This window comes from Biomphalaria glabrata, chromosome 10 (assembly GCF_947242115.1).
Source record: "Biomphalaria glabrata chromosome 10, xgBioGlab47.1, whole genome shotgun sequence".
Lineage (NCBI taxonomy): Eukaryota > Metazoa > Mollusca > Gastropoda > Planorbidae > Biomphalaria > Biomphalaria glabrata.
In genome coordinates, this window is record NC_074720.1 from 3,391,124 (window position 1) to 3,418,135 (window position 27,012).

Consider the following 27,012-nt stretch of genomic DNA (forward strand, 5'->3'; position numbering starts at 1 on the left):
AAAGGAAAAAAAAGCTATTAACTGGTATCTATTAGGTGTACAAAATAAAAGATTTTGGTAAGCAATGTTTAAAAGTATAAGATCATTTCTGTACAAATTTTCTAAACTTCTTTTTTAACTATTAGATCATTTCAATATCAAGTAATTATAATACTTTCACTCTATTGTAGTGTAAGTTAATGTGCAAAATTGCCGCTGTATGGGTTAAAACAAAATTGTCAAATAAAATGACAAAAATTATCTTCAATCTCAACATAAGTTCTTGTTTAGGTAGTTGGATTGAACAGCTAGCTGCATAGTCAAATTTTTTTTTCTCAAAATGGCATTTTTTAAAAACAATTTCATTACTTATACCAATACAAAAATGCTGTGTATAAATAACACAATTTCGGTTTAATAAAGCACACTTTTTTTCCTTGGCACAGTCTGCAAAAGAGCTCACAGCTCAGCAGCAATAAAGCTGGCTAGAAGAAGAAGAAGTGGGGTCAGCATTCTCATTTCATTATGATTTTCTGATACTTAAGATGATAAAATTATTTTTTGTGAAAGAACTATATTTCTCTCTCATTGTTTTCACACAAGAGACATGAGGAAGTCTCAGTTCTTGGTGACCTCAGCACCAAACACTTTAATTTCTCATGTTTTTTTTATAGTTAAGTAACACTCTTTTCTTTTTTCTTGGTTATTATTGTAAGAGTCGAGCCCCTCCATTCGTTTATCTCAGTGTTTCCCAAACTTTTACCGTATCAGAGCACTTGGCACATTCTGAGTAATTAAAGGAACACATGGCTTTTTTTTTTTTTTAGATTAATTCACATGGTGGCCAACTAGTTAATTACTCCAGTAGTTCGTGGAACACCTATTTAGGCCCTAGTGTTCCGGGAAACACTGGTTTATCCGAACAACTGTTCTGTCTGGGATTCAAGCAGCGGTAAATTCTTTACTTCCCCATTTCCAATGGCGTATATCCCAAGTTGCTGTGGTGAGGCGAGGCCAAAGGCCAAGCACACCTGGAAAACTTCCACAAATTCCTTCTTTGTATCACATCAGCTGTGCAGGTGTCTTCCACAAAAACAGCCCCTTGAGGAATGGTAAAAATTTCTAAGATCTAAGCAACACTTTTTGATAACTCAGCCATTTTTAAATTATCACATTGCTGATCACATCAATTCTAACACAGAAAAATCCAACTGAGTTCAAGACAAAATTTCTAGTCAATGTAAAAAAAAAATAATAAAAGACAAACTTTAGAATTCAGAATTGTATTTGTTTTACTACAGTTCAGTCAATTTGTTAATGTACATAACATTAACCAGTATCTTAAAACTCAACATGGCACTAAATGTAAAACATATTCCAGTGAACATAGAGGTCTGCAATATTGAACAAACATCACAACTGTACATAGTGAAATAGTGTGGAAAAAAACAACAACTAACAATCTGCTAGAGATATAATTCTTAAATCTAACAACAATTTGTGAATCACTCTGTTCAGGAATGACATGAAAGAAATAAACATGTTAACAAAATGTTTTCTTTAAACTCCAAAATGTTGGACGATTGCATCGATGAGGTCATTCTTCCTCGTGGCTGTTGTTGCTATCTTATGTTTCTTGATGATTTCTTTCAGTATAGGCACCGTCAGTTTAGTCAGCTGGAGAGGAGTGGAAAAGAAGAGAACACAATTTAACGTGATAGAAAAAAAGGACAAAATAAAAGCTGAAATATAAGACACCACAAGTTAGTCATGGTAAAATCTAAGATTATCAAGTGTAAAGTCACTATGAACTTAAATCTTGTGTGGAGTCTGTGCCATTTTACGTCTCAAGAGATTATCTTTTCCCTTTGCAACTTCTTGTGTGACTAAAAAGGCCAATCCTTGATACACAGATGCGGTCACAGGTAGGGCATATGTTATCACCAGGCGTGGTTGCATTTTCACCCCTTTTTCTATTGTAATACCAAGCAACAACAATTCATCATCAAACTCTATTCAATTGAGGGTTTGCAATTTGATAAAATAAATGATAGAAAAAAAATGTATATATCTGTTCCAGTTCTACAAAAGTTACATAATTTTAGAACACTATCTGAGAGAAACTATTTTTAAAAACCTAGCAAAGGATCTGTGGCTTACTAAAGTTTAGTCTCAATGTATTTTCTAGATTCTTGTATGGGATGGAGGAATTTGCCTTTATCTTTGTGTCTTTCAGAGTATTTTATTAAATTTTGTATTTGAAGATTATGGTTCAGTGCTTTATGTATAATTGCAACTTTACTTTTGAGTCTTCTGTCCTGAAGGATTTAGTAATTTTACTAAAGGTTCTAATCTTTCAAAATGCATTATGAAAAAACAACAATACAAAGGTTTGAGGGAGCACTAAATATTGTTTCCTTGGTGAGATAAAAGTCAAGGAAGAGTCAGAGACAATGCAATGTGGATGAAAATTCTGTAGGCCCCTTTTTACCCAGTAATGTTTCTACCAATGACTTTATAAAAGTCTCTTACCCTTCCAGCACGAGCCTCTTCTTTGATATCTATGTCTATTAAAGCGTCTTCAGTCTTAGCTTTCTTGGCTGCACTGCTAGAAGCCTTGGGAAAAAAAAAAAAAGTTAAAAGACAAGGGCCCACTAATTACAACATTAGTGTAGTATATATACATATGGCCTCCTTCGGTCGTGAGGCAACTATGGATCATCTGATGGATATGAGATGAATGCCTTAACATTAGCTATGGTCAGAACGATGTCACCCACACAGCAGCTGCCCCTCTTCATACAACTGATATTCTAAAAGAATGGCAAGTGTGAATACAGTTTGGGATCAGCAATGATGCAAACTCTGCCAGGGTGTTGCATTATGTGCTGCAAGGTGCCTTAGGTTTGCCAGTTACCGTCTTGGAGACAGAATAAAATAATACAACCCTAACCCTATCAGAACATAGTCCATAAATCTCTCATACTCTTGAGATCTTGATAGACATGCCCCTTTTTCTTTACTATCAATCTAGCTCTAGATCAAAGAAAGTTAAATATTTTTGTATTATTATTATTATTGTGAACATTTTCTTTTATGCATTTAAAAATCTAATATGTAAACATTCAAAAAGATACCCCCTTCTTCCCTCCTCCTTTCACAACTGGTCCTGACCAGTGATAGGATCATAGTGCTAAAAGCTAAACAAAAAACAATTAGTAAAAATATTTCTAATCCCACAGATTAATACGTCTAAGTCAATCGTACATATAACTACACGACTGATCCAAACTAATTGACTAATCCAAACTAATTACACTTAATATGGGCTTTGTGATTTAAAACAAATAATTTTTGTATGGTTTTCTTGTTACCTTTGTCTTCTGGTAGTAGTCTGAAGGGAAAACCAAATCCTTAAACTCTTCCAAAACTTTTCCCGCTCTTTTCATTAAAGCTTCTGTTGGGGGCACTGATAAGAAGAAAACAAAGAAGTTTCTTCAGTAATCAAACAAAGTCTCTTCAGTAATTAGTAATCAAACAAAGTTTCTTCAGTAATCAAACAAAGTCTCTTCAGTAATTAGTAATCAAACAAAGTCTCTTCAGTAATCAAACAAAGTCTCTTCAGTAATTAGTAATCAAACAAAGTCTCTTCAGTAATCAAAGTCTCTTCTGTAATTAAACAAAGTCTCTTCAGTAATCAAACAAAGTCTCTTCTGTAATCAAACAAACTCTTCAGTAATCAAACAAAGTCTCTTCAGTAATTAAAGTCTCTTCAGTAATCAAACAAAGTCTCTTCAGTAATCAAACAAAGGTCTGCTTATAAAACTAATGGTAAAGAAAGTCACTGGTTTTAGTATCTGAGATAATCAAGTAAGTCATTTGAATATTAAGTATTCTTTCATGTGTTTTACATGTCACACTTTTAATGTGCTTTTATAACATTCATTACATATTGTCTCAATTCTTAATAAGCTTTAACTTTTTCTCTCCTAATTATGGATACCAGATACTATCGTTGATTTGACACAATTAAATCAGATTAATTTTTGGCTAAAAAAACAATAATTTGTGTTATATATAAAAGGAGCTTGCATTCTCCTATAATTCTATGCCAAAAGTAAAGTTTTTTTTATTACAAACAAAAATGTTATTGAAGTTTAATCATAACAGGGCAGAATGTACAAATGTGAAAAAAAAACATTTCTGTCAATAGGTGGAAAAATAATTTTCTCCAGTATATGTTTTTAATTATTCATCATCATCAAACTCCATTTGAGTGAGGGCTTGAGAGGCTCAAATCCTCTTCTGCAAAGCCCTGGACAGAAACCCTGCTGTCTTGCTAAATGTCGCCATACAGGTCGAGAATTTTCGGTTTCCCAGACCTGTCGAGACGGAGATCAGCAAGTCTGGGGCAGTCAAACAGGATATGAGGCATGGTTTCCTCTTCTTCCCCGCAGCCATAGCGTGAGAAATAAGAGCCAACAGGACAATGGCCTGTCCTGCACTGTGCTATAATAGCTTGCTCAGGCATGGACAGCCTTTACCACGGGGAAGTGCGGTCAGGGCGCCTCATACGCTCCCAGACTCCACAGGCTTTTTGGGACTTGTCCCAGCACTCAAACCACTTTTCCATTTCTATTTTTTGAATTATAGCCAGAGCATGATGAAAACTTACAGCCTGTTCAGTGGGTGGAATTTGCCCTCCCTGGTGGGCCAAGGAGTCTGCAATAGTGTTGCCAGTCACAGTCACACCTATGTGACTGGGTACTCACTGCATTATTACAGGGGTGCCTTAGCATTGTTTTATGTTGTGTGAAGTCATGATGACAGTGTCAATATTGGGGGGCCATGGTCCGGGGGCTTAAAATATTATCTAGAATAGTTTCCTTTGGCTAAACATCCAGAATTTCCTTCTATCATTGTGTTTTTACAGTGAAAGATTTTTTGAAAGAGTGGGATCTTAAAAAGGCTCTATTTTCTTTAGATTTATGTTCTGGATGATGGTGATAATGAACATTCTTTTTATATATTTTAAATGGTTTTCATATAAAGTTATGTGGAAATATTAATAAATATCGTAAATAATAATTATTTTTCTACTTAGGATCATAATATATTTCCTAGATCTAGTATAGACCCAGAGCTGTTGCTCGTCCAAGGTGGTCAGTTTTCAGTTTTCCAATAGTAGTGTCATGGATAATTAGCTCAAAATGTCCATTTTATGTGTTTCAGCTGTGTTTTCTATAGAAAGTTTTGTAACAATATGGAGAAATATGCTAAAAAAAAAATGTTATTTTCAATATGGACCATAATTTTTTTCTAAGATCAGGTCTAGATCTAGATCTGCTTTTTCACAGTCTGTAAGATTTTATTTTAAATGTTCAAATTAAATGAAATTTTTGTTTTATAATAATTGCTATGTGCTATATAAAAAGGGCATGCATTCCTTTTTATTCTATACTAAATATATCATTTTGTATAAAAACAAAAAAGTTGTACAAGTTTAATCAAAGCAATCTTTCACTCCGAATGGCCAAAAACATTAATTCCGTCCAAAAGGGGAAAATAATTCTGGAGTTAAAGACAAAAATATGACAATCTAATCTTAATAAAACATTTCTTCTTGTCACTCTGGTGCTGTGTGGTTTTTCACACAGTAAATTATTCTAGATCTAGGCGTTGTGGATTCATTAGATAGAATGCAGAAACACTGTACCAAATTTAATTCAATAATTGTATTGCACAAACTTGATTTGTGGAAGACACTGGCACAATAAATTCTTTCAACAGACACAATATAAATACATTGAATCAAGGAATCCACACAGAGAATACACTTTGAATACTGAAACAGAATGTAAATGAACAACTGACTGCCAAAACATTCTCTGTTGCCTCCTTTTATACCACCCAATGGCTGCCTGGTCGTGCGGTTTGCACGCTGGACTGTCGTTCAGATTCATCGATGGTCCCGGGTTCAAACCCTGCCCGCTCCCATCCCCCGTTGTCCTGCGGGAGGTTTGGACTAGGAAGTAATTATCTTCAACTCTGAAGGAACATCCGAAACATATAAAACATTTTACAAACAATATTATTTTTAGCTCTAGAAAAACAGAGAATCTGAAAGAATGTTTACACATTAGTACTCCTGAACTATTTTTAGCTTCGCTAAAATAGACCACTGTGATCTCGGATGACAATGTCGAAAAACAACGTCCATTGTTATTAGCAACAAGTGTGCATCTTATTACATGGCTTATTGCATTCAGATGTTCCTTTAGTCAATATATCTTTTTTTATCCAGCAAGGGAGGGGTTGTGAACTTACTTGTATGATCCACAAATTCTTCCAGGTCAACTCGTTTCAATGCCAAGGCTTCTATGTTCCTCCAATGCTTCTGCAGGACTGGATTTTCAAAATTGTCACTTGAGAACTTAAAGTTCAGTTTTTTAATCACTTCTTTAGCTTTGTCGATCTGTTCCTTGGTGGCTGCAATACAAAATAAACTTAGGTCAAACTATATTTGAGTGACAATTAAAGAGAATTTTCTGGCATTTTAGAGTGTCTACCAGCTAAGACATTGTAAACTTTTGTTAACTCTTTCTCTCCTAACTGACGATATCAGCATTGACTCCACCAGAATATGGTAAATAATTACGGAGAGAAAGAGTTAAGAAGTCATGAGACCAGAAATATGGCATACGTAAGGAAGCGAAGTAAAGTAAGTTTAGCACATTTTAACACAGATAAGGTTGTGGTTGGTGATCTATAGATTATTGTCATCCACTAAAGGCGATTTTTTTTTGACAAGATTTAAGGAGAGTAATGTATTAGAGATGCTCCTCGGAAGTGCTATATTGATCAACTCAGGCGCCATTTTGCCCCACTGGTATAGAGAAAAGCAGCTGACAGCAGATGGCCTCTGAAATAAGACAGCTGGAGAGCTCTCATGAAGGTCGCTAAAAACATTTGAAGCCAAAAGAAAATTCCAAGCTGAAGACAGGGGCAGAAGATGAAAACAGAACCAATAGATCAGGACAACCGCTTGATCTGCATCAGTTGATACAAAATATGCAGCTTGCAAATGGGTTTGAGCAATCATGCGAAATACTGCAGTCACCCTTAACTTTCAAAATCAAAGACAATGCCTTAATAATTAATATTACTATTGTCATCCAATAATAAACACATTAAATGATATAAAAGCATAAAATCTTTATAAAGAAATTAAACAAATTTTGTACTGCAAAGTGTAAAGTGAGCAAAAAAAAATTGTAAAAAAGATCTGAAACAGAGATTACAAGTGCATACAACCACTTGGCTGCCTATTAAGGGAGGGCTCGGGTTTGAATCCCGACTCAGTTGTGTGTCTAGATAGCACAAAAACTTTCTCTCAGATGCTTCCTCCCCCCACATGGGTCCACAAAAGAAATTAAACCAGCAGCACTGAATGACCTATATTATAGCATGAAAGTTGAGCATTACGTAATTTTTTTCTTAAATGTATAAGTATTTTTATATTAAGTCTGCGTGTGACATAATGGGGAGGTTAACTATTTTTGAGCTATTGAAAAGACAGAAAAGATTCCCCTTGAGACATTTATATAAGGGCATGTAAAATGCATTTAGTTGCCACTTGCTCCTGAGTTACCAGCTTGACCACTGGACTTGTGTTGTGAACTGTATATATTATTTTCTGTTAGTTATCGGTGTCTTGGGGTACTCGGGAGAAGTGTGCCCTGCTCTGGAGATCTTTGGGCTAAGTGTATCTTTAATCATTATTGTATTTTATATATTGTGATATCACTGAGAAAAGAGTACCTTTAGGTTTTGCATCGTAGTTCAATTTGCGAAAATCGTCAGCAAAGGGCAGAAAAATAACATGAAAGCCTGGAGGTGTGACTTGAACCTTGTGCTCATCTATTTCTTCTTTCTGCAAAAAAAAAAAAAAAAAGTCAGCTATAAAAGTAACAAAGGCTGTATTAGATACAATATGACAGCAAACTAATCATAAACAAATTTATAATCATGTTAGTAAACATTTATTACCTATGTAAACTATAGCAAGCAAATCATAAACAAATCTATAATGATGTTAGTAAACATTTATTATCTATGTAAACTATAGCAAGCAAATCATAAACAAATCTATAATGATGTTAGTAAACATTTATTATCTATGTAAACTATAGCAAGCAAATCATAAACAAATCTATAATGTTAGTAAACATTTATTATCTATGTAAACTATAGCAAGCAAATCATAAACAAATCTATAATGTTAGTAAACATTTATTATCTATGTAAACTACAGCAAGGGGTCAAATAAAACTTGAAACTGAATTTGATTTTAAGTCTGAGAGGCTAGATTTCTGTATGACAAATGTATTGCTAAACCTTTTTTTTCTTTGCTAGCGTCACGATAAACTATTTTTAGAACAAAGGAGAGCAGTTAGAGCTTTTATCTTTGTAAGTTTATGAAAAGAGACGAGGGGGGGAGTAGAATGTTTAGAGGCCGAATGTTTAACAGAATTTGACTAAGTACTTTTTTTTTTTAGAAAATAGAAGACTACAAAATATTTTTAAAATTACGACTTTTAAAAATATTTCATTTTGATGTCTTTTTTCTTTACAAGACATAGTTAAAGAGAGATTGGGAAAAGAAAAAGACAAGCAAAGGAGTCAACAATATTGGCATTTCTCTTGAGTTGTTAACTTAAAACCTTTGAGAGCACTGACCATGATAAAAGCTTTGTGCAAGTTACTGGGTGCATTAAGCTGGGGGTTAATTACCTGACAAATACGGAAGTAAAAAGTACACTCTCTAGCCAGAATCACTCACCTGAGGCAACAGTGTTACAAATCTTGGAGGGAAATTGTTGCCAGGAATATATTTACAGATTGGCGTCACATCTCTGTCCAAACATTTTTGAAGCAGTGCAGTGAACAAAGTTGTGCTGCCAGCCGTTTTCTGAAAAGTAGATGACCACAAAAAGGTAATTATTTTTAACGACAAATGACTACATTTTTATTCTAACTCTATCATAAGGTTTGTCTTTGTGTTTGAAGATTAATGAGGGATGCAGTATTTCCAGTGGCTAAGCAGCCCCAGCTGTGACCTACATAACTTAAGAAACTAACACCCAAAATAGTTAACATACACCCTGAGTTATTACTTGAGTATCAAATGAGTTTTTATATTTCATATTTAAGTTTGATTTCTCTGCAAATAAGAAAACTATTTTAAAATATTTAGCATATAGCAGACTTACATTTTCATCAGGGTAAATAAACTGTCCGGGCTTGACAAAGAAATATTTCTTTAGACAAGCTGTAGGTTTGAATCCCATCAAGTACAGACCTGGAGTCAAAGCAGACAATTCGAAACATGGTAAACCAACAGAAACATTCTCAAGACAGATTGCATTTGATTAGACCAATTGAAACTATGCTGAATAATGAGCTGAGTCAAAACTAACACAATTTTATGCAAGTATTTAAAAAATTTAAGATGTCTAATCTCATCAATGGTCCTGAAAGAAAAAATATACAACTTCATATTATCTCTTAATTGTGTCTGTTTATTTTTTTTTTATTCTAGTTAATTACATATTTTAATTAATTAATTCTTTCATTTAGTCAACTCAAAATTAATTAGAAATGTATATTGTACTTATTTGTCCCAGTAGAAAAAAAAAATAAATTTAGGCTTTATTACTAGGCCTACTGTTTTATATTTTTCAAATATTTTATATTTGTATGTATTTTTTCACATTTTTTTATAGTATAGTTGACATAAGTTATTTGTATTTCCTTATAAGTTAAATTGCTGCCCAGCCTTATCTAAAAGTCACTAACCCTAACCTTATCTATTGTCATCTCATAGCCAGTCCAAATGTATAGTATAAATGATTATTATGGCAGATTTTTTAACTCCTCCAATAAGATTACAGGTCTTTTATCTGTTCATGTTTTTAACGAATGTGTATTTTTTTTTCTTTTCTACTACAATATCAACACATTTTTAAAAACAATTTTTATGTTGTAGTGAGCATTCCAAATTTATAAACGTACTTAGTTTATAAAGTTATTATGTTCTCTATTGCTCTGAGCATGTTTTTATAGATGATTTTTTACATGGCTTAAATATTTCAAAGAATTATTACCAAGGAAAGGGATCAGCGAGTTATACACAAGAATATGAAGAGGTAATTTTAAGTAAATTGATTAATACAAAAAAAGCATCCACACCCAGAAAACATAAACACAAAATGTATTGTTTGGACCTATCAGTGAACAAAATGTATTGTTTGGACCTATCAGTAAACAAAATTTATTGTTTGGACCTATCAGTAAACAAAATGTATTGTTTGGACCTATCAGTGAACAAAATGTATTGTTTGCACCTATCAGTAAACAAAATTTATTGCTTGGACCTATCAGTGAACAAAATGTATTGCTTGGACCTATCAGTGAACAAAATGTATTGTTTGGACCTATCAGTAAACAAAATTTATTGTTTGGACCTATCAGTAAACAAAATGTATTGTTTAGACCTATCAGTGAACAAAATGTATTGTTTAGATCTATCAATAAACAAAATTTATTGTTTAGACCTATCAATGAACAAAATTTATTGCTTGGACCTATCAGTGAACAAAATGTATTGCTTGGATCTATCAGTGAACAAAATTTATTGTTTGGACCTATCAATGAACAAAATTTATTGCTTGGACCTATCAGTGAAGAAAATTTATTGCTTGGATCTATCAGTGAACAAAATGTATTGTTTGGACCTATCAGTGAACAAAATGTATTGTTTAGACCTATCAATAAACAAAATTTATTGTTTAGACCTATCAATGAACAAAATTTATTGCTTGGACCTATCAGTGAACAAAATGTATTGTTTGGACCTATCAGTGAACAAAATTTATTGTTTGGACCTATCAGTGAACAAAATGTATTGTTTAGACCTATCAATAAACAAAATTTATTGTTTAGACCTATCAATGAACAAAATTTATTGCTTGGACCTATCAGTGAACAAAATGTATTGTTTGGACCTATCAGTGAACAAAATTTATTGTTTGGACCTATCAGTGAACAAAATTTATTGCTTGGACCTATCAGTGAACAAAATGTATTGTTTGGACCTATCAGTGAACAAAATGTATTGTTTGGACCTATCAGTAAACAAAATGTATTGTTTGGACCTATCAATAAACAAAATGTATTGTTTGGACCTATCAGTGAACAAAATGTATTGTTTAGACCTATCAAGAACAAAATTTATTGCTTGGACCTATCAGTGAACAAAATGTATTGTTTAGACCTATCAGTGAACAAAATGTATTGTTTGGACCTATCAGTAAACAAAATGTATTGCTTGGACCTATCAGTGAACAAAATGTATTGTTGGGACCTATCAGTGAACAAAATGTATTGTTGGGACCTATCAATGAACAAAATGTATTGTTTAGACCTATCAGGGAACAAAATGTATTGTTTGGACCTATCAGTAAACAAAATGTATTGCTTGGACCTATCAGTGAACAAAATGTATTGTTGGGACCTATCAGTGAACAAAATGTATTGTTTGGACCTATCAGTAAACAAAATGTATTGTTGGGACCTATCAGTAAACAAAATGTATTGTTTGGACCTATCAGTGAACAAAATGTATTGTTTGGACCTATTAGTAAACAAAATGTATTGTTTGGACCTATCAGTGAACAAAATTTATTGTTTGGACCTATCAGTGAACAAAATGTATTGTTGGGACCTATCAGTGAACAAAATGTATTGTTTAGACCTATCAGTGAACAAAATGTATTGTTGGGACCTATCAGTGAACAAAATGTATTGTTTAGACCTATCAGTGAACAAAATTTATTGTTTAGACCTATCAGTGAACAAAATTTATTGTTTGGACCTATCAGTGAACAAAATGTATTGTTTGGATCTATCAATGAACAAAATTTATTGTTTGGACCTATCAGTGAACAAAATGTATTGTTTGGATCTATCAATGAACAAAATGTATTGTTTGGATCTATCAATAAACAAAATTTATTGTTTGGATCTATCAATGAACAAAATGTATTGTTTGGACCTATCAGTGAATTAAATTTTCGTACCTGGCTCTCCAAATTTTTTCATCTCAGCAACTTCGTCATTTTCAAAACAAATTTTACGCCCACCGTAAGTCTGAGATTTCTTGAGGTCTTGAGGCATGAGCACCTCTCCAGTCTCCTAGACAAAAACCCAGACAAAAAAAGTTAGGTTTAAATATGTTTACAATAAACTGTTGGCCAAATGTATATATTTACCAACTCTTACATGAGTGACTGTATATTAAACCCATTTATGAGGAGTATCTTTATTAAAATGAAATTGGATTGTTCTATAATTATAAATTTATGAGGAGTACCTTTATTAAAACGTAATAGGATTGTTCTATAATTATAATGGCTGATGACCTTTAATGAATACTTTCAAAAGGGGGACATCACTCAATATAACTTTTGGAAGAGATGAGAATAGATAATGTTCTGAGAAGATATACTTGTATTTTGTAATCAAGCCTAGTCTAGTTATTGTGTTTTTCATAAAAGGTATTTCCCTGTTCATTAGTAAGTCTGAATAGCTCTGACATTTTACGTCTCGAGGGACCATCTTTTCCCTTTGCAACTTCTTGTGTGACTAAAGAGGTCAATCCTTGATACACAACCGTGGTCACAGGTGCCATTGCATTTTCACCTTTCTTTCTACTACTGTTGTGTATGGTATATGTGATCCAGGACCCATCTTTCATGCTCGCTCTCCGAGTGGATCTAAACAGAGCCACTTTTTCCCTGCATTGTGATGTTCCCCATAAGCAATGAAAGAGTAGTACACATTTCCATTCCCGCAAGATAAAGTAAATATTAATTAAGCCTACTCACCATCCCTTGCTGCACCGCAAAGGGATAAAGATTCTTCCAAGCTTTAAAGGACGTAATTAGAAGCACCTCTATATTAATGAACGGATCAGAACTGTCATATTATACAAATAATTTTTTTGAAGGACTGTTTGTGTCAACTTAGTCATTGGATTGTATCTACCGGTGCATTTCATTTACTTTATATATAGAGAACTGTATGTTGATTATAATAGTTCTATACACACAAACAAAATAAAAAATAACCTACAATAAAAACTGACATTTTAGTTTTCTACCTGATAACTGCTAACAAGGTATCAATAATTAAACTACAAGCAAATGTTTCAAATCTCCAGACAATCTAAAAGAAAAGTGCTGTGTGTTGAAGACTTTAGTTATGTTGAAAAAAAAAAGTTAATTTGAAGAAATTAATATATTGGATCCACTGTCAACAACACAACCTTAGAGCTCTATGGCCATAAAACAAGGGCTTGCAAAGACTTTCCTACAGAGAACAGTACCAGGAAAAAAAAACAAAGAGGCAGACAGAGAAAGCGATGGGAAGAAATCATAAAAGAATGAAAAAGCCTGTCATTGAATGAAATTCTATCCAAGGTAAATGACAAAGAGGAATGGAGAAAGACAGTCACCAGATCTTGTGTGGTGGCCAAATGATGGATAGGTGAAGGTGAAGAAAATATAGGAAGCAAAACAAAGAGCAATGTTGTATTAAAATAAGAAGCAGTACAGTCCAATGTTGTATTAAAATAAGAAGCAGTACAGTCCAATGTTGTACTAAAATAAGAAGCAGTACAGTCCAATGTTGTATTAAAATAAGAAGCAGTACAGTCCAATGTTGTATTAAAATAAGAAGCAGTACAGTCCAATGTTGTCTACGAGCTCCTGAAAAAGAAACCTAAAACTTTATTTGATCAAACTTTGAAGTCTTCACTTACTTGTAAGTATGTCTTTGTGTGAGTTACAAGCTCTGCATTATCTTTTTTGTTTAGTTTAATAGATGTTGGCTTTGGGCAGTGCCGAACTAAATTATACCTGTTAATAGTGTTTTAAAATATTACAAAGAAAATAAAAATTTCTAAGTTATTACTGATCTATGTAAAACATGGCGATTGTTCCATTAGAATTTATTTTCGCTTTGCCATGAAAATGAAAGCAGAGTGTGAAAATGGGTTTACCTGTTTAGCTGAAATATTGATATCAAATATAAAATACTGTGAAAATGGGTTTACCAGATTTGTTAAAAAGTTTTGTTTTTTAATTCAGATAAAATTAGGTATTATTTTTATTTATAGGGCCTTCCATTTGTGGTAAGGACATTAAACATTAACTACCGTCTCCACCATGATCTAAAGAACATTTATGCCAAGATTGGTCAAGCGGTTTTGATTTATATGCAGGACATACATAATCCTTACATTCTACTTTATATATTGGAAATGGGATATAGTGGTCAAGGTGTTTGTTGTTGAACACTGAATCTTGGCTTCTAAGATTAGTGGAAAGTAAGATTTTTGCTAATAATTATAGGATTTTTTTTTTCACCTCTAGGAAGCGGTCGGTTTTCTTTTAACCCATTAGCTCCTTCTGCAGTTGGAAGCGTTTTCCCGTTTTAGCCCTATACTGTTGTAGAACATTTCTAAAATCCCCTATCAATATAATTGCTTTAAACTTTTTAAACAGAAGATTTCTTCTAGTCTTGTTGCAAGCGTGATTACAAATCATTTTGGAGATTACCAATTCTACTTTTAATAAAATCAGAAAGATTTTTATTGTTTAAATAATTTTTCAAACGAACAGGCTCATAGCCCCCAGTGTATAAGCCCCCCAAATGGAAAAATGGGTATTTTTTTTTAAGCTTTTTTATATTCTAATGGTATTAAAAGTATATATTTTTTTTTAACTAGACATATTGTTTTATTTTTTGAAGTTGTTTGTTTATATGTATTAAATCTTAAATTTGATTATTTTTTCAAAAAACAATATTTTTTAGGATTTTTTAAATTTGGAGTTATCCCTCTTTGCTTAGGGAATAGAAGGGTGTTTCTTAATGGGAAATAGGAGCTATTGGGTTAATTGGTAATGATGGCTTTTCATGCTGTGTAGGCTGAGTTAAAAAAAAAAAAGTGTACTTCATTGACCAGTTGACCTTAAAATTTGCTTTTTCAGGCCAGTTAACACGATCTCTTAAATAGAATTTTAATGTGTATAAAGAAACATTTTGTTTAACTATGTGTTCTGATTAAGCGAGTCTTAAATGATCTTACACTCCAACAGATATGTTCAGACCTTCTCCAAGACTTAAAGGAATTCTTCTCAATGCTCTTTTCTTGTGATCTTTTGCTCGAACTCTGAGGGACAACAAATTCATGGAAACAATATCTGAGTACAAATAATGTCCCTCCTGTTTCTAATTGATCTTCTAGTTAATTTTGTTTTATCAGCAATGAGGAAAAACTAGACGACCAACAACAAATGTTTCTTGCATCTTTATATTGTATATTAAGATTTTTTTTTTTTTATTTCTCACCTTTGTAAAAGTTCTTCAATCTTATCAGAAGGATCTGGCAATTCTGTAAGCTCATCATCATTAATGTAAAGCAGCTTCTGTAGGAGGGACACACACGAAGATGGGTTGATTATTTGTCACAAATTATGCGAAAAACAGAAAGGAAAGATAATGTTCAGTTTATAAAGCAACTAGGGAATGCAAGGGGAGCTACCACGTCAGACGTAAATCAAATGCCTCTCTATCCAAAAGAGTAAAATGGAAGCATAATCAAAATATTAATGATTTTCACCCAAAATTAATAGTTTATGGTAATATAATAAATTTAAGATGCATTCTATAACTCCTTTGCGAAGGATGCATGTCACAAGCTATTTCCACATGATCAGTGAAGTATGTTTGGCCTCAGAACAGAAAGCAACAGACAACACGTGTTCTGCAAAATGAAAGTTGAATCCAACAAAACATGACCTAGAGGAGTATATCCATAGAATGCTAAACTGTGAGCTTCAAGCAACATACTTTATTGAGAGACCTTTAATAGATACTGGTTCTAATAGGCCTCTTTAGAATATGTAAAGGCTAATCAATAAAATTTTACTTGCATTGTATGGGATTTTATAGTTGTTTTCCTAAGTTTATAATCCTTTGTAAAATAGTGTGAGGTCTAAATATTCAATGTAAATTTTTAAAGTAAAAAAGGAAACATAACAAAAATTTAATTTAATATTACAACGAAAGATGTGTGTTGTTGTTTTTTTGGAAATACAACCTTGTAGAATATATTGAAATCAAACGTTTCTCCTGATTTTTTTAAATGCATCAATTCCAAGACAATGTTGTTACTGCTCAGATCAAAGGCTTTCGTCTCAGCAAAATTCTGCAGAAACAAAATTGAAAGCCATCAAAACTTGGATTTCAAAAAAAAAAGAAAGGGGTCAATTTCCTTTAAACTAAAAATGTAGATAATAAAATCTTATTTACTGCTGTTCAATGTTTTAACCAATTGATACCCGCATGCATTATGGCTCAAAACTAAGAATAAAAAGTATGAATAGCAATATGATATATATACAATCCCGAGACTTGATAATGTATTTCATTTACAGCAGGGCTTCCCTGTATACAAATTTATTGTACAATTAGAGTTACAAACTCTTATTTCAACAACAAATGTTTGTCTTTTGAACTTTGAGAGGATAAGAGACATTGCAATGTCAAATTCAGTAGATGATGAATCCCAGTTTACCTTAAGCTTGGTGTTGCCACTATGTGGATCATCTGTGTTGGTAAAAAGTAGAATTCTCTTGGAGCCCATGGTTTTGTTGCTGCCGGAAAAATAGAAGTCAGAACATAGATTTTTTACAGCAGCATAAGACCACACAAAGTTGGCAGCAAGAAAGGTGAACATAGAAAATACTGCAGTGTGGGGAGCTAAGAATACATTAGCAAAGCTTGTAAGGTTTCATCTTTCAAATATCATAGTCATATCAAACTGTACCGAAACTGCATTTATTTTTTAGAGTTTGTTTTTTTTTCAGCTAAATACCGCGTGACTCTTAAAGACTAAATTTAAGGATGGAGAATCTTTTCAATTTCAGACATTCATTCGAAGAGAAGATAATTATGTCCTATGAGCAGGGCTTTTTTTTGTGACAGTACACACCAGTACAGCGTACTGGCACCTTTTTCAATGTGGGGAAAAAATTATTACTTTTCTTGTATTTTAAAGTTTATTATTAAAATATTAGTAGTTAAAAGCTAGGCAATCCATCACTGAGTATCGGCACCTAATCACTGAGTACCAGCACCTATTTTTTTTTTAAAGCGCTGCCTATGAGTATACATGTATCAATCTAATTGTGGATGTAAATTTGAGACTTAAACTCTGTTATGTCCTTGGTTAATTCAGCCACCCAACTCATGCTCTAGGGAAGGAGGAACATTTGTAAGAATTTGTCTTAGCATTTGGAATAAGAAATGTATTTTTATCTTTGTCTTTCTGAGTATTTTATTATGTTGTGTTTTTGTATTTGAAAGAGTTTTGGTTCAGTAATTATTAATTGTCTACTTTAGTTTTTAGTCTTCTGTCCTGAGGTGTCTCTAAATTTAGTGATTTTACTAATGGTGTTACTCTAGTCAAATTTGTTAAATTTCACGGCTATATTTTATGTCTGTTCTAGTTTGTTTGTGTTATGGCTTGGTGGGGGAGGGTGTGGGATGAGTTCTAAACAAAGGACTCATATTCTAATATTGGTCGATCCAGGGATGAAAAGTTTTTTAGTTTTATCTTCTTCTTTGAGTTGTAAACATGGGGATTTCATGAACACTTGTTATTAATTATAAAACCTAATATTGTAAGTTTTAAGCCTGTGTCATTGGTTAGTTTGTATTGCTTTTAAGTTTTTGTTACTCTTAATAATTGGCATTTTTCTGAGTGAAAATCAGTAAACAATTATAAATCAGTAAACAATTATAAATCAGTAAACAATTATAAATAGTTTTAATTTTTTATTTTCTTTTGTGATAATAAAGTATAGAAATTCATTCCCACCTGTCAGCTTTAGAAAACATTTCCAGACAGGTCCAGAATGCATCACCAAGAGAATAGTTTCTACTATGACCAAAGTCTTTATCAAATGTTGATATACCATCTAGTGAAATGTTTTTTTAAAAATGTGTGTTCAATTGAAAAACAATTTTTATGGTAATGTAAAAAAATTTTAGGATTTTTATAGATTTTTCTAATGTAAAAATATGTTAAAATATGCATGACATCTGGAAGAGACGATAGAAATAGTGTGAAGGGTGATGGGTGGTTGTGACAATGTCATGTAAGAGTAGAGCAGCTATGTATCACTTGCTGGGACATCTGTGGTTGTTAATCCCATACTAAGAAATAAGTAATTTTAATACCATACTAAGAAATAAGTAATTTTAATCCCATACTAAGAAATAAGTCATTTTAATCCCATACTAAGACATAAGTCATTTTAATCCCATACTAAGAGATAAGTCATTTTAATCCCATACTAAGAAATAAGTCATTTTAATCCCATACTAAGAAATAAGTCATTTTAACCCCATACTAAGAAATAAGTAATTTTAATCCCATACTAAGAAATAAGTCATTTTAATCCCATACTAAGAAATAAGTCATTTTAATCCCATACTAAGAAATAAGTCATTTTAACCCCATACTAAGGTATAAGTCATTTTAATCCCATACTAAGAAATAAGTCACCCTTTCAGTAAACCACAGAGTAGAAAAAAGAGATTCGAGTCCGAAACTATCAGCCACAGTGCCCTGCATACTAAGAGATTGTGTTGAAAATAACTTTATTTTGTATCTGCTGATATTGTCATAGCACTGTTGTATTGCCTAATAAGAGAAGTAACTCTATAAGATGTTGAAAAACTAAACTAATTGAAAACCACAGAATATTGTCTCTTTTGCCATATTTAAAAAATTTGAGTTTGAAGCATATTATATTTAACATCCTATATTCTCAAATTGTTTGTTGTCTTTTAGTAAATCTATTTTGAGTTTCTCAATTAGGATAAGCATTTAGTTATCTAGCTTGATATGTATCATTTTTAAGTAAATTTGCAGGTAGGATAAAGAACACCTACTAAAAAACAAAGTATACATTACTGATTAACTTATAAATTCAAAAAAGCTAAAAAAAAAAATAATAATAAAAAAAAACTAACAAATACCAATACCCATTGTGAATTCTTAGCAAAGACAATAAAACAAAAAACAAAACAACTCAGTTTTCAACTTGAGTTAGAAAATGCTTTCAATGTCATTGTGATGAATGTAATGTATAGTGTCGGTTGCAGATCTTCTGTGTACATGTGTCACTTGTTAAGAGAAAGTGTTTATAACAAGGTAGAGATGTGTGTTGTGTTAAACTAATACAATACAGACTTCATATTTAATATAATTTAAAATGTCTATAAGAGAAATGTAATAAATGCAAACTTACTATTCTCTAACTCTTCTAGATCTAAAATTCTCTGAGCACCTGGTTGTTCAAGAGACTGTTTTTTTTTACAAATAAATAATTAGACTATTACTATAGCAAAGAATCTAGACATTTAAACATTTAACTGACAAACACTAGAGTTATGTATAGTTTGAGAAAGACAAGACTACCTGGTATATGTAGATATGATTGAAGTCATGGGGATTGTCTTTCTTTTCCTGGAAACAAAAAGCATTGCTACTATAACAAATAAAAACATTTTTTTTTCATAAGCCATTGTTTTCTCTCCCATCTATCTACACTTGTTTCAAATGTAAAAAATAATGAAACAAATGATCAAGATTACATTTTACTTTATTACTTTATATAAGTTCAAATTTCAAAGTAAAAATTAAAATTAAATTATGGCTTTTATATAGCACTACTTTCATGCTTATAGCATGCTCAGAGCGCTTTGGTCCAATCTCGGTTGTGGACCAGTGGGGGGAGGGGGTATCTAGGAGAAGGTTTTTCCGTGCTGCCTTTAGGCGCTCAGTAAACACAACTCTGCCCGAGTCGGGTGTCGAACCTCGAGCCCTCTTCATAGGTAGCCAAGCCAAGCTAAGTTCAAGCGTACTTAGCCTCTCGACCATTCAAATGTTGTTTTTTTTTCACTTTATCTTTCTTCCATTTTATTTTTTAAGCAGTTGAATCTCTATTCACATCTTCAATATTCACATAATCAATATTCACAATTCACAAATTCTATATTCAAATACTTACAGTGCCAAAGAAAACAGTTCCAATTAAATCTCTCTCACTGCTGATGATTTTGTTTTGCATGGTAGACTTCACAGCCTATAGAATCATCAACATGTTTAATTAGCACAAGTATTTGTCCTGAATTTAACACAACAGACCTCATTCACCAATCATAAACACCCTTGAGTCACATACTTTCATATATATTCTATACAATCTACAACTTCATTCGAATCAAACATGGAGATCACATTACCATATTTTTGTTGTTTTATCCATGGACATCACATGACCATTCATTTTAGAGAATGAGGTCCACTATGTTTAACTCCTATTTCAGTTTACTCCATGGCTTACAGTGGCCTAGCTAGGAATTTCCCATCATTTGGGAGCCGGGGGGGGGGGGGGGGGGGGGGGGTGACCTCTTAAGGGCCCTAGCATTTTGCGTAATTTTTAATATTTAATGTAAAAAACAATCATTTGGGGGCCCCCCTTAAGTGGGGAACCAGGAGATTTTCAAATTCCCCCCCTCCCCCCCCCCCCCCCCCCCCCCCCCGCTACGTCACTGATGGCTTACTTTTTTTTGTTTATAACGTTTTATATATTTTGTAAACCAATCATTATAATAGCGATATATCATTTTATTAAATGGACTACAGTAGAAAATTGTTGTTTCTGCCTCCTTGTGGTGAAATAAGGTCACTGTGATAAGATCACAGCACTCTTCCTAAACCTTCAGACTATTGTTAGTTATGACGAACTGGATCTGAATAACGAAACAATCAATGCTAACCATCTACACTGGATTCAGTAGTACAATTTTATTTACACAATATTTCATTGATTAACACATTATAATATTCATTTTATTAACAAAGGGGTTATTTCTAATGATAATAGACAATATTGACATTAATATAAGTAAAACAAATTTTAACTTACTTTCAAAGACAATTGGAATAAATCATCAAACATTGACTCGGAGGCGTCAATCAAGAAAATGAGGCCATCTCTCTGATTAAGGCGTGACTGAAAAATATATTGTACAGAATGAGGGGAAAAAATGTAACAAAAAAGTGAGTTCTATAGGTCAACTCTTTATTAAAGAAATGTTTACATATAAAATTCTTTAAATCAATCAACAAAATTTAAGCTTTTATAAGTCATTCCCAAGTATTAAAGAAATTTACATGTATACAATTTTTAAAAATTAAGCAATAGAATGTGAGTATAAAAGAAATAATTTTTTTAAAAGCCTGAAGTTTTGTGTTTTGTAATTATTTCGTTGAATTAGATTTAATTATTATTTTTTGTAGATTGTATTATTATTATTATTATGAAGTAGTTAGCATCTTTGTTTCTACTGTTTAGAGTGGTACTATAGCTTAATCTCACACCGATTGCAAAGATCTTTCTTAACAAAATCATACAAGCAATAATATGCCCTGAACAATGTGTGATGTGCAAGGTATGTATTGGCTATATTGGGATTTTTTAAAATCCTTTATTAACTGAGGTTAAATCAACAAGTCTCTATGAAGATTTCTATTGGACCTAAGATACAAAACAAATTATTTTACTAGTTACTTTTTAATTAATACACAACTTACAGATGATCCAACTTCTCCTTCCTCATCTTCTTCGTTCTCATCCTCATCACCATATCGAGCATAACCAAAGTCAGCCATGTTTTAAATTCTGCAGAATTCAGTGAAGGTTATTTACTTAACTGATAGTTTATAGATCTAAAGCCAAAGTCATTTAATCTAAATGAATAAAGCAAATCCCTTAAATAAATGAAATCATCTGCACATCTAGATCTAGTAGATCTTGACTGTAAAGAACTTAGTTTTAGTTCTATACTATGAGATCAAGATTCAGACCTTTTCTAGATCACAGATGTAGATTATCAATAATTAATGCCTTTTTCAAAATATCAGACAAATATATCTCTGTATCTGACCCTTTGCAACTTCTATCTCTGTCTCAATGTGGCTATCACAGGCAAAAGACAGGAATGGAGAAGTATGGTCCACAGACCTTGTGTGGTGCCCCAACGGTCCAACAGACTTGTATGAATAGTATGATAACAACTTTGATAAATATAGATCTACATAATTATTTAGAATCTATTAAATGCTATAGAGTATAGAGTCAGTAAAAATGGTTGTTTGTAAAATGTTTTACATGTTTCAGATGTTCCTTCAGAGTTGAAGATAATTACTTCCTAGTCCAAACCTCCCGCAGGACGACAGGGGATGGGAGCGGGCAGGGTTTGAACCCGGGACCATCGATAAATCTGAACGACAGTCCAGCGCGCAAACCGCACGACCAGGCAGCAGAGCCTATAGATATAATCTATAGACTCTGATCATAAACTAAATCTATCAACTTAAGTTATATTATAAGATTAACAGATAAGTGTAAAAAAATTGTCTAAATGATCATACTTCATAGTTACATAGTAATACTAGACCTCTAATACTAAATACTACTAGATCTAGACATACTATTAACTATTATTATACTTATAACGACATCTACTTCATTTTCATTGTATGATAATAATTTTGATAATAATAATATACACATAGTATGATAATTATTTTAAATCAATTATTAAATACTGGTACCAGTCTACAGTCTATAAAAACTAATTAAGCCTTAAGGTAACAGTATAAATAGTATTAATATGATGATGATGATCAGATGATGCAGATTATCATCTCACATCTGACCATAATAGATAATCATCACAGATCTGTACTAGTAGATGATCGTATGATCTTAGACCTAATAATTATTATTATAGTTTTAATACATCTAGTTAACTAGATGTAGGTACATAAACTACATCCATATCTTATATAATACAGACGTTACTTCAAAAAAGAAGATGATTAAAGAAGAATAGATTGACTAGATCTAAATTTATATTATACGATATAGCTCTTCTAAATCTACTTTTATGATCTAGATCTAGTAACTTCCGTATGTTCACATGCAAACAACTTAACAAGAGATGAAGAAAATTGTTAAATACAATAATCTTAATAATCTAGTTAACTAGATGTAGGTATCTTATCTTACACTTATAAAATACAGACATTACTTCAAAAAAGAAGATGATTACATCCTATGCATTTTCCTAGATAAATCTAGTCATTGGTTTTCTTGGCTGGCTCAGGCAACCCATTCCATGCTCTAATACTTAATTATTAATACTTACTAATAGCACTAGGGAAGAAGGAGCATTTGTACAAATTTGTCCTAGCATATATATGGAGTGAGGAATGTGCTATTGAGCCTATTATCTTTGTCTTTCTGAGTATTTTATTAGGTTTTGTTTTTGTATTTGAAGATTATTGTTCAGTGTTATATGTATATATTTATATATATATGTATATAATAGTATTTATTATTAATAGCTACTTTACTTTTAAGTCTTCTCTCCTGAAGGCAGTGAAGGTTTTCTAAATTTAGTGATTTTACTAAAAAGGTGCTACTCTAGTCATGAATCTCATTGCTGTTTTGTGTCTGTTCCAGTTTCTTAACTTAATCACAATGTTTCCCATACAGTCAACAGAGGATGCATATATTCTATTATTGGCCTAAGAAAGGTTTTAAAATAACATTTTTAGTTTATTTAAGACTAAGACTAAGACTAAGACTGCTTTATTGATCCTTACGGAAATTTGTTGTGATTACAAGGACTCGTTTCTCATATAAAGACAACACAACAGAAACATACACATAAATACAACAGACACAACGTAAAGAGTTCATTCAGCGACTACACACAGGTATCTTGGTGCATTCCATGTTCCCTGATCAATGAGTGGCGGTGATAGAGTCTGACCGAGTGAGGTACGAACGAGTTTTTGTACCGCTCCGTTCTTGTTTTGATTGACAGCAGTCGCCCACTTCGCGACGACCTGGCGTAGTTCTGATGGAGCGGGTGGCCGTTGTCTTCCAAGATTTTTTCGATTTTTCTTAGGCACGTTTGTTCAAAAAGTTCCTTTAAATGTGGTAATGTTGTGAGTGTAATTTTTGATGCTTTTTTAATGATGTTTTCTAGACGTTGCAACAGTTTAGATGAGGCGTTGCCTTGCCAACAACTTATTCCGTATGTTAGCAGATTTTGTACAGTTGCGCCGTAAAATGTCTCAAGGATCTTCTTGTTTAATTTAAAACTGTTGAGTTTGTATAGAAAAAAGAGTCGCTGGGCTGTTTTCTTTGTCAGAGTTCCAAGGTGGTCTTCCCATGAAAGCTTGTTGTTGATGATAACGCCTAGATATTTATATGCCTTTACTTGTTCTATAGATGTAGTGTTTATTTGCAGTTCACGTATAGTTTGTTTTTTCTTTCTAAAATCTATTATAAGTTCTTTAGTTTTTGTTACATTCAGTTATATTTTCTTATTTGATTTGTAATTGTGTAGAAATTTCCTTTAGTTTTAGTAAACCCTAATCTGTAATCAGGCTAACCCCGCCTAAGGCCTAAGGCTAAACCGCTAATCAACTTAATCATGATTTGATGATTCATCATAATTCATGTGCTTCGTTTGATGTTTTAATAATAATATTTATTTATAGTTTCATCAATATTCAATAACAAAGTCTCAGTACTTTCAGCCTCAGCCAGTTTTTCATTTATTACTATTAGATCTATTAGCCTTATAACTTATAAGGCTTATTAGGTAATAGGTTAATAGGTCTAGAGTCTAGATTACTCTGTAACTCTATGCCCTAGGCTCCTTCTTCCCTAGTGCTATTAGTAAGTATTAATAATTAAGTATTAGAGCATGGAATGGGTTGCCTGAGCCAGCCAAGAAAACCAATGACCAATGACTAGATTTATCTAGGAAAATGCATAGGATGTAATCATCTTCTTTTTTGAAGTTCAGTAATGAGTAATGTCTGTATTGTATAAGGCATAATAAGTTAATAAGGGCTCTAGATCTATATTATAATTAGATCTATAGTTTAGATCTACCGGTACCTCAATGTCTAGAGTAAAAAGTTACTCAGACTGTTAGGTTAGACTGCACCTAGTGCACTGTTAGAATTAGATCTAGTAGATCTAATTATTTTAGAGACAGTCGGTAACCACAGTTTACATCATAAATAGATCTAATATTTTAATAACACCCCGCGTTCAGGTTGTTTTGTATGTACTTTCTGACAGTCCGCTGCAGTAAGGAAATACTGCAGTCTGTATTATATAGGTTTGTGCAAAGAACGACCAATGGCAAAACAATCATCAATATGGGTTTTTAAAAAAAATGATCTGGCAATTGGCTGTAGCGTCGGGGTTGGAACCTAGTGCGAAAGTGTGTGATTTAGGGAATCAAAAAACAAAATGCGATAAGTATTATTACAAAGAAGTTTAATTAGGCTTTCTTTATTGGCTCAGCCTGATATGGACATAACATAAGCATAGTTTACAAAGTAATCTCCCTTTTTTTTTAAGACATAGATATACCACTAATATACCAAGAAATAACTGGCCAATCCGATACATCCACAAATCTATATCCAAGAGAAAAACAAGGGCAATCGCACGAGCTCGTCGCATACTCGACAAAAAAATCAAGCCTCTAGGCTGATTCTTCCTAAGAGCTCTTTAGGATCACTGCCATGGGCGCCCATAGGATTTTTTGCAGGAAGGGTGCAAGCTGCCACCCATAGCTTAAATTTAAGTCGTAGCCTCAACTTTCTTATTACGGAGAATATTAAAGAAAAGAAGTGGTGCCCTCTTTGTCTCCTATACTTGTTTCATGAAATAAAAAAAATTAAAAAAATAAACATGTAAACAAATTTCCAGCAAAAACTGCAAATGATGACCGTGGCTGCCGAAACTGTCGAAAACTTAATTAAGTAATGAATTGCTTCTCGTCGCGATTGACAAGCTGGCGATCGATGATCGCTTATCGTGCAGTTCTGATATTCTTCTTTGCATTGCAGATTTTGTCGGCTAATTCTCGGCAGCACCAACTCAATACCCGGTACCAAGTTTTTCTGCCAGCTGTCTAGCCTTCCTAAAGATGCCATCTCTGAAGTGTTCCTCTGTATGGTCGAATTGATTTTTGATTATGCCATTAATGTTGCTTCTGATGTGGCTGTTAAGCGGCCACTATGTTAAGTTGGATAGTCTGCAACATCAGGGAACTTGGTTCAAGAACAGATGAATAATTGACAATTAAAAGACAAATCAGAAACACATGAGCAGCAGGCACTTATTACACATGCGCAGTTTGTTTATTTCACTTACTGCCGTTATTTTAAGATCGGTCAAAAAGTTAAAGATCTTCTCGAAGTCCTGACTTTAAGCGCGAATGGATTTGTATTTCTCAGTCCACTGTGTCTCACACAAAAGAGATAAATGTAGCACCAACGCTCCATCTTGGGACTGTTACGGAAGAAAAATGCTAGCAATCTTGGGGCAGCCATCGTAGCTTGTTCATGACTAGACTGTACATAATGTATTCGCTGACAATGACGTTAGACACATGCGGTGTGCATGGGCGCCCGCAGGGGGGGGGGTGCAAAGTGGTGCACTTGCACCCCACTGGATTCTGAGCAGCCAAATTTTACCGCTTTTTTTTTTTTGCACCCTCAGATCAATTAACTTCTTCAATTAACTTAACATGTCGTGATTCCATTGAAATATAAGTTAATAAGGATAAGCTATCATTGTAACAAACTAAAATAGGCTAATAGGCCTATGTAGTTAATATCCAATCATGTGCGCATTATTACAGGCTTGCAATTCAATATTCTATAGCACGTTAGTCCTGACGATTTGTTTTCATTTTCACATAATTATGGTTATCATTATATTTAGT

The 27,012-nt window shown here is 32.9% G+C and overlaps 1 protein-coding gene across 6 annotated transcripts; it reads right to left on the minus strand.

Moving 5' to 3' along the window:
- Positions 1-1,246: 1,246 nt before the first annotated feature.
- LOC106076144 (X-ray repair cross-complementing protein 5-like) lies at positions 1,247-25,318 on the minus strand. 6 transcript variants are annotated; one of them, XM_056043592.1, is made up of 20 exons: positions 25,167-25,317; positions 21,776-21,863; positions 21,108-21,194; positions 20,187-20,261; positions 19,595-19,642; positions 19,425-19,479; positions 17,987-18,086; positions 16,682-16,760; positions 16,205-16,312; positions 15,454-15,530; positions 15,191-15,274; positions 13,862-13,958; positions 12,120-12,234; positions 9,252-9,340; positions 8,822-8,950; positions 7,801-7,912; positions 6,307-6,468; positions 3,354-3,448; positions 2,512-2,595; positions 1,247-1,656 (listed from the first exon to the last, which is right to left on the minus strand). In XM_056043592.1, the coding sequence occupies exons 2-20, from the start codon at positions 21,851-21,853 to the stop codon at positions 1,540-1,542; spliced, it is 1,791 nt and encodes a 596-aa protein (XP_055899567.1). In that variant the 5' UTR covers positions 21,854-21,863; positions 25,167-25,317; the 3' UTR covers positions 1,247-1,539. The 6 variants fall into 6 exon arrangements, with proteins under 6 accessions (XP_055899567.1, XP_055899571.1, XP_055899570.1 ...); XM_056043596.1 differs by lacking the exon at positions 25,167-25,317 and adding an exon at positions 23,603-23,762; XM_056043595.1 differs by lacking the exon at positions 25,167-25,317 and adding an exon at positions 23,278-23,496.
- Positions 25,319-27,012: the final 1,694 nt, after the last annotated feature.

Coding starts and splice junctions, on each gene's coding strand:
- LOC106076144 (XM_056043592.1), bottom strand. CDS start 21,853: ATGGCTGACTTTGGTTATGCTCGATATGGTGATGAGGATGAGAACGAA. Junction 19,643..20,186: donor GAACTGTTTTCTTTGGCACT/GTAAGTATTTGA, acceptor TTTTGTTTCCAG/GAAAAGAAAGACAATCCCCA. Junction 13,959..15,190: donor CTGAACATATCTGTTGGAGT/GTAAGATCATTT, acceptor CACTATTAACAG/GTATAATTTAGTTCGGCACT.